This window comes from Pogona vitticeps, chromosome 9 (genome assembly GCF_051106095.1).
Source record: "Pogona vitticeps strain Pit_001003342236 chromosome 9, PviZW2.1, whole genome shotgun sequence".
In the NCBI taxonomy this organism is placed as follows: domain Eukaryota; kingdom Metazoa; phylum Chordata; class Lepidosauria; order Squamata; family Agamidae; genus Pogona; species Pogona vitticeps.
In genome coordinates, this window is record NC_135791.1 from 27,649,107 (window position 1) to 27,655,979 (window position 6,873).

Here is a 6,873-nt window from a genome sequence, read left to right on the forward strand (position 1 = left end):
GCTGGACACAGAGAACCTAGGTGTTCCTGTGAAAGCAGGGCATCACCTTCTCACAGGAAGGGAGCAAGAAGACTCTTGAAGACTCCGAGGCAGGAAGGAGTCCCTAGAAGTCTAGGAGGTTTCGGGTGATGAGTTCAAGCACTTGCTTCTCCAAGCTCATATTGACACAAACACTACAGGGGTGGGGTGGGGGTGGGGGTGGGGGGGGAGGCTCAGTTCATGCATGCCCCCTCCCCACCACCACCTGGTTTGGGAATAGGCTTTTGGGGGAGCCCTGCACATCTCCCGATGGTTGCAGAATCGGGGGGTGGGGGGGTGGGAAGATGCTGCCTCTTCCTCTCTCTCTCTCTCTCTCTCTCTCTCTCTCTCTCTCTCTCTCTCTCTCTCTCTCTCTCTCTCTCTCTCTCTCTCTCTCTCTCTCTCTCTCACACACACACACACACACACACACACACACACACACACACACACACACACACACACACACACACACACACACACACACACACACACACACACACACACACACACACACACACACACACACACACACACACACACACACACACACACACACACACACACACACACACACACACACACACACACACACACCCCTTTTGCCTTCCTTTCTGAAACAGAGGAAGTCCCAGGAAAAGCTTGGGAAGGCCTCTGTAAAGCAAAACGAAAAACCCACCCTGTAATGAAGAGGTTGCCTGAGGAATCCAGCACCTGGGCAGCTCAGGCAGGATAAAAGGCCAGGCAGAGAGAGAGCCCGTGGGAATCCAGGAACCAGGCTGGTGTGGAAAGGTCTCTGGGAATGTTGGAAAGATGGCAAACTGGGGTACCCAAGCTTATCGGGTTTTATGCAGGAGGAGGGGTGGAGAAAGGCTTGCAAAACCTCTCTCGCACCTTTTCATCTGTTTAATCTCTGCGTGCGTGCGTGTGCGTGCATAGACACATGTCCACACTTGTGCGAGTACTCTTCCTCAAACACGTGCAAGCCTCCCCATCCCCTGGTGGACCCAGGTACAGAGGACCTCTCCTGGCCCTCTCCCCCCACTTCCTCTTTCTCTTCCCCCCCCCCGAACTGTTTTAAATATATAAGGCCTTTTCCAAAGTGTGTATACCGAACAATAGCAGACAGAAAAGAAAGACGGGAAAGAAGACTTGAGAGAACTATTTCTAAAAAGTAGAGAGACAAGGTTCCTGTTTCAGATAGAAATGTTATTTTAGATACATTTTATTATGAATAACTTTTGTTATGACTATGGCTGGTAACCATGAATACGTTATTTAAAAAAAAACACACAAAATGTTTTACAAAAAAAAATCCAGATTTTGACTTTAGATTGCTTTGTTTGACTCCTTTGCTGCTTTTTCCCTTCCAGTTTTTGCTTTGTAAAAGGCATACAGAATTTAAGTATTAGCCCTTTTTTATTAACCTCTATGATAAAGCTGTGCTTATTTTGTATTAATTCCTTTTCAAACGTTTGGTTTTTCTTTTCTTTTCTTTTTGTTTTTTTCTTTCCTGTTTGGGTGGAGCTTGTCACAAAATCCCATTTCCTCCACAGGCTGGAAATGCAACGTTGAGAAACGGGGACTTGCATGGCTCCTAAGGGGCTAGTGTGACACGTCAGCCCGATGGCCCTGGGGGTTTGCTGGACTGAGCCGCGCAGCCCAGGGCCCTCCGTGGGGAGGCTCCTCCTCGGGCAGATAAGGTCTCCCAGGGCCCCAGCCCAGGCAGCTGATTGGGGTGGTCTCTAAGGGGGCAGGCCAGACCCCAACACGGAGCCCTACAGCCACTTACGCATGGTCAGTGGCCCTTCCTAGCGGATCGAGCGCCTTGTGGTCAGAAGGGTGGGTGAACGGACAGTGTGGACTGTCATTCATCTAGGCGGCTGCTCTTTCTGACCCAAGGGACCAGCCTGCTGAGGAAAGCGGTGGAAAGACCCCCTCCCTCTTGCCTCAGAATTACCCCAGAATTCTCCTGCCTTGGAACAGGGCACCCTGTGTATGCCAGGCGGGAACCCTGCTATGGGGGGGGGGAGAAGGGCACCTCTGAAAGCAGGACCCCAGGGCCTCCTTCCCAGAAGGGCAGCCGCGGCCCCCATAAAGGGCTTCTCTAAGGTGCCTCCCCTGCTCCTGGGACACGGGGAGGGGGGGCTGGCCCTTCTCCAGCGACGGGGAGGCCCAGCGACGACACCACCTTGCTGTTTTCCTTCCGAAGCTTGGCCTCGGCCGTATCCCTTTCTGAGCCACCTCCAGTCGCTCAGGGAACCCTCAAATACGGCCGAGCCAGCGGCCTGCTGCCCCCTCCCCCCCCGAACACGGCTGCGTTCGCCGCCTTCTGTGAAAGCAGCTCAGGTGGTTGCTGTGGCGTCTGTTACGCTCCCCACCCCCTTCCCCGGCTGGAGCATCCACGCAGTCCCCACACGTAGCAGAGGTAGTGGCCGGGGCCATAGCCGTGGCCAGCCAGGCAGCGGATGCCGACGGAGGAGGAGGAGGAGGAGGCCGCCTTTGGCCAAATCAGGCCCTTAGAGGCACGCCCCCCCCAACACACACACACCCCTCCAGTTGCTGAGGAATCTGCACCCACCCCCTCGCCCCATTAAACTGGCAAGCGGGGCTGAAGCTGCTTTCCAGGAACGTTGGGGAGGGGGTGGCCCACCAGCCCTGGCCAGGATAGCCAAGGGTGAAGGGTCATGGGAGTTGTAGCCCCCACAGTGCTCTGGGGGGGGGGAATAACACTACAAGCAGCAGTGGCTGAAGAAACATCCCTTTAATGATGCACGCGCACACACACACACACGTGTCCGGAGGCACACACGGAGCAGCAAGGTCTGGAGAGATCCCTCTGGCTTGAGCAAGACCTCCCTCCGCACCCCCCCCCCCCGCTCGCCTCTGGACCCAGTGGCGGAGGGCCCAGGAACCCTCCGGGCCCCGGAGACCTCCCTGGGGCAGGCCAGAGCGCCAGGAGGGGCCCGTCCCTTCATCTGCCCTCCATCCTGGCCGTCAGCAAGGGCCGCCTCTCTCCCTGAAGGTCTCCTGAGCCACCGAGGATGGGCTTTCCCTGCAGGTGGAGGGAGCAAGCTTGTGGGCACCGAAGGGAGGAAGGCCAGCGGGGGGGGGGGGGCGAGTGCCAGTCAAGCCAAACAGGGAGGGTCTGTCCCCCTGCGTGGCGTCTCTGAAAGGCTGGTCCAGGGGCAGCCTCAACCTCCCACCCCCCACCCTGGTCTTTGTGCTTTCTCTAAGGTTGCTCATCCGGTGCCCGTCAGGGGTTGTGACGGGTGAGGAAAGCCGGGGCTGCAAACCACTTCTTTTTCCTAATAGCAGAGGGTGCTGCCCAAAGAGATGTGTGCGCTCTCTGAGCAGACAGGTGGGTAACGCACAGACCGGTGGCAGGCCATGGAAGCCCTCTTCTGGGCTGGGGGCCAAGGTGGTGTTTGGGCTAACCCTTGCCCTGCGCAGGCGGGAGCCCAGTCGGGGGGGGGGGGAGGGCTTGCTCTAACCCGTGTTTCCCAGTCAGTGGGAAGGCCACGCGGGGCTCCCCTCCTGGGACTGAAGAGGTTCAGGGGATCCCCAGGAATGCAAACACAGAATTCTGCGCCAGGTGTGAAATGGGATGTGGAGGAGAGGGCCACTTGAGGGGGACGGGCAGGCAAGCCAGACATGGAGGAGGTCAGTTAAGGGTGCAAGCACCATTGAGATGGAGTGGGGTGCAGGGCAAAGTTCAGCCAGCTTGGGATGGGACCCCCACCAAGGCTCCCCCCCCCCTCAGTTCCACCAGGCGTCCAGGCGCCGGACGCGGACCCGCTGCTTGTAGTGGTATTCCTTGAGGTACTCCTTCAGGGCGCTAGGGATGGGCAGCTGCCCAATGCCGTCGTAGGTGGTGCAGCCGGTCACCACGGCCCGGCAGAGGTGCTGCAGCCCAAAGGGGAAGGTGCGGTGGACGGGGAGGGAGAGGAGGGGCTCGAAGAACATGCAGACGCTCGGGTCCTTGTAGTGCTCCAGCAGGCCCGTCACCGTGGGCGCGTGGAAGACGCTGGGATCGTGGACGTCGAAGCTGAAGTTGTGGTTCCACTGCTCGATGCGGGCGTGGAGGGAGCGCCCGTAGCGCCGGAAGCTGACGGAGAAGAGGTAGTCCTCCTGGGCGGAGTCCCTCAGCAGGAAGGTCCCCTCCGGCCGGCCCTCCAGCAAGGCCTCCGCCTCGTACCGGTCCATGACCCCCCAGTAGCAGGGCAGCTGCGTCAGGCGGAGCAGGTCCGGCACCAGGCAGTGGATGTAGTCGATCTGGGTGTGGACCCGCGGGAGCCCCTCTCGGCTGCCGGGAAGAGCCACCGAGGAGGCGGAGGCGCCTCCTCTTCCTACTACTACTACTCCCTCCTCCTGGTCCTCGTCTTCCTCCTCCTCGCCCCCCCTGCCCCTCTTCCTCCCCTTCGTCTGCAGCTGCCAACGCAGCCCGCCCGGCCCCCGCCAGCTCGGTCATCCCGTGCGCCAGCTTTGGTCCCAGTTTGTAGAGGGGGTTGATCTGCGCCGTCACCTCGAAGGTGTGGATGAGGGCATCCGGAGGGGGCTCCACCCCTTGCTCGATGCTGATGCGCCGCCGCTCCCGCAGGCGGGCATCTTCGTCCTCCGTGGGGGGCGGCAGCGGTGGGCCCAGCGCCTCCTGCTCTGACACGGGCGCCGTGTGCTGCTTGATGAGGTTCCACGTGTGGGCCAGCTCAGAGCCAGGTGGGAAGGGACATGTGTCCAGCATCAGTTCTCGCAGGTGGATCTTGCGCTGGGACGCGTGCTCGGGCCAGCGAGAGGCACTCTTGATGGGGAAGCACTGGCCCACGGCCGCCTGGAGCTTCTGCCGCAAGGAGCGCCCCACGCTCCTGCCAGAGGGCTCCGGGCCCTCGTGGCCTCCGCCGGCCACCGCTTCCCGAGGGGAGAGGCTCCCTCTTTCCGCAGGCTGGCTGCCTCGGGCCTTCCGGCGGCCGCCTGGACGGCCTTCCTTGCTCCTCTCGGACTTCACTTTGGGCCGAGCCCCTCTGTCCTGAGACATGGCGCTAGCGGGATGGAGCGCCTCGCGGCCACGGGGAGCAAGGGCCGTGGAAGAAGCCCATACCGAGGGTAGGAGGGCAAACGGGTGGCCCCGGGCCTAGAGGATGCAAGAGAGCTCGGAGTTAGAACCCAGCACACCTTCCTTCGCCCACTTGGGTGCGTCCCGCCCCCCCCACCATCGCCCCCCCACCCGCCGCCCACGCCAGCTGGACCGCTGAAGGCAGGAGAGCCCCAGGTCAACCAGAGAGCCCTTTTGACCTCAAGAAGAAGAGTGGACGGGAAGGCCGCCAAGAGGTCGGTGCAAAGGATCCTTGTGTCTCCACCCGGCCAGGAGGCCCAGCCGGGGGGGGGGGGGGGGGGAGGCTCCTCCTCCCTGATTTCTGGACTTCTTCAGTTCCCAGAACCCACCGGCCGGCGGGAGCACCTTGGCCGGGCGATTCGGGGGAGCGGAATCCTCGCAAAATTGCCCCTTTTCCAGGTGGTGCAGCTCCTGCTGGCTGCTGCCAGCCTCTTAACCAGCCCCCTTTCAAACACCCTGCCATCCCACCCCCCTCAATTATGTGGACTTCCTCCCAGCCGGCCCTGTGGCCCTCCCTTGCCCTGGGCAGCCACCAGCTGGCTCTGGAAGGCCACCCTCGGCCATGCCCAGATTCTTCCCCTTCCCAGCTCAGCCCCCCCCCCCCGCCAGTGCCTCCCTCTCCCCTCGGGCCGTGCCCCCCCCACCTACCGCCCCCCCCGCAGCCACATAGCTCTTCCTTCCATTCATGAGGCCCAGGAAGGAAGCGGGTGGACAGGATGTCGGGGGGGGGGGTGGTCTTCCTGGGGGAAGAGGGGTCGGGGGGGGCACTCAGTCCACCTGGATGGGGGAGGCTGGTGTTTCAGCCCTGCTTCCTGCGGTGTTGGGGGGTAGAGCAGCCGTGGGGCCTAGTGGGGACACTGCTGGGGTGGCGGCCCTGGGAAGCCCGACGAGGGGGGGGTCCCAGGGCGCCCACAAAACTCTCTGGTTCCCCCCCCCCGCCCCTCGCTTCACCTGCTCTTACCTCGCAGGTTTCCTTGCAGCTGGGGGACGGGGGGGGCAGGCAGAGGGGTGCTGTTCCCCCCCCCCACACACACACACACACAATGGGGCCGGAGAGGCGGGGAGGGCCCAGAGATCTCCCAGGGAACCTGATGGGGGGGGGCGATTGAGGGGAGGGAATTTGAACCCGCGTCTCCCCGGTCCGGGTTTCCCCTCTACTTACTCCCAGGACTCCCTTCTTTCCCGGACGAAACCCCTCACCGGCCCGGACGTGGCGGCGGCGGCGGGCCACCTCTGGCCGCGTGCAGAGTGCCGGGTGGGGCTCCGTCCGGCCGAGGGAGGCGCGCCCGCTTCCCGCCCGCCCCCCTTCCGCCCCCGGGGGCCACGGCGACCCCCTCGCAGGTGGCGCAGGAAGGCGGGCGCCGGAGGGGGGGCGCTCTGCACATGGCCAGGGGCTCGGAACCGCCTCCCCCCTTCCCCCGAGGGAGGGGGGTCTTCTGTCTCTGTCTGTCTGCACCCCCTCCCCGGGCCCAGCGCCGCCGCCTCCTTTCTCCTCCCCAAAGCTGGGAGGGGGGGCCAAAGCCGCCCCCTTTTCCGCCCCCCCCCGCTCCCCGCTCCCCGCACCTTTGCTCCTCGGAGCGCCCGGGCGGCGGACGAAGGGAAGGCGGGAGGCCCGGCGAGAGGCCGCTTCCTGGGCGGCGGCGGCGGCGGAGGCGGCAGGGCTGCGAGCGACCGGCCGTGAGACGGAGCCGGGAAGGGAGGCCGGGCGGAGGAGGCGGCGGCGGAGGCGTCCCTCCGTCCCTCCC

At 63.0% G+C, this 6,873-nt stretch overlaps 1 protein-coding gene across 2 annotated transcripts; it reads right to left on the reverse strand.

The window, feature by feature from the left end:
- Positions 1–349: 349 nt before the first annotated feature.
- LOC110075737 (suppressor of cytokine signaling 5) lies at positions 350–6,873 on the reverse strand. Of its 2 annotated transcripts, XM_078379895.1 has the most exons (3): positions 6,692–6,873; positions 4,357–5,146; positions 350–4,319 (listed from the first exon to the last, which is right to left on the reverse strand). In XM_078379895.1, exons 2-3 carry the CDS (start codon positions 5,048–5,050, stop codon positions 3,778–3,780), a joined length of 1,236 nt encoding a protein of 411 aa, XP_078236021.1. In that variant the 5' UTR covers positions 5,051–5,146; positions 6,692–6,873; the 3' UTR covers positions 350–3,777. The 2 variants fall into 2 exon arrangements, with proteins under 2 accessions (XP_078236021.1, XP_072836332.2); XM_072980231.2 differs by lacking the exon at positions 6,692–6,873 and adding an exon at positions 6,291–6,658 and having other exon boundaries at positions 350–5,146.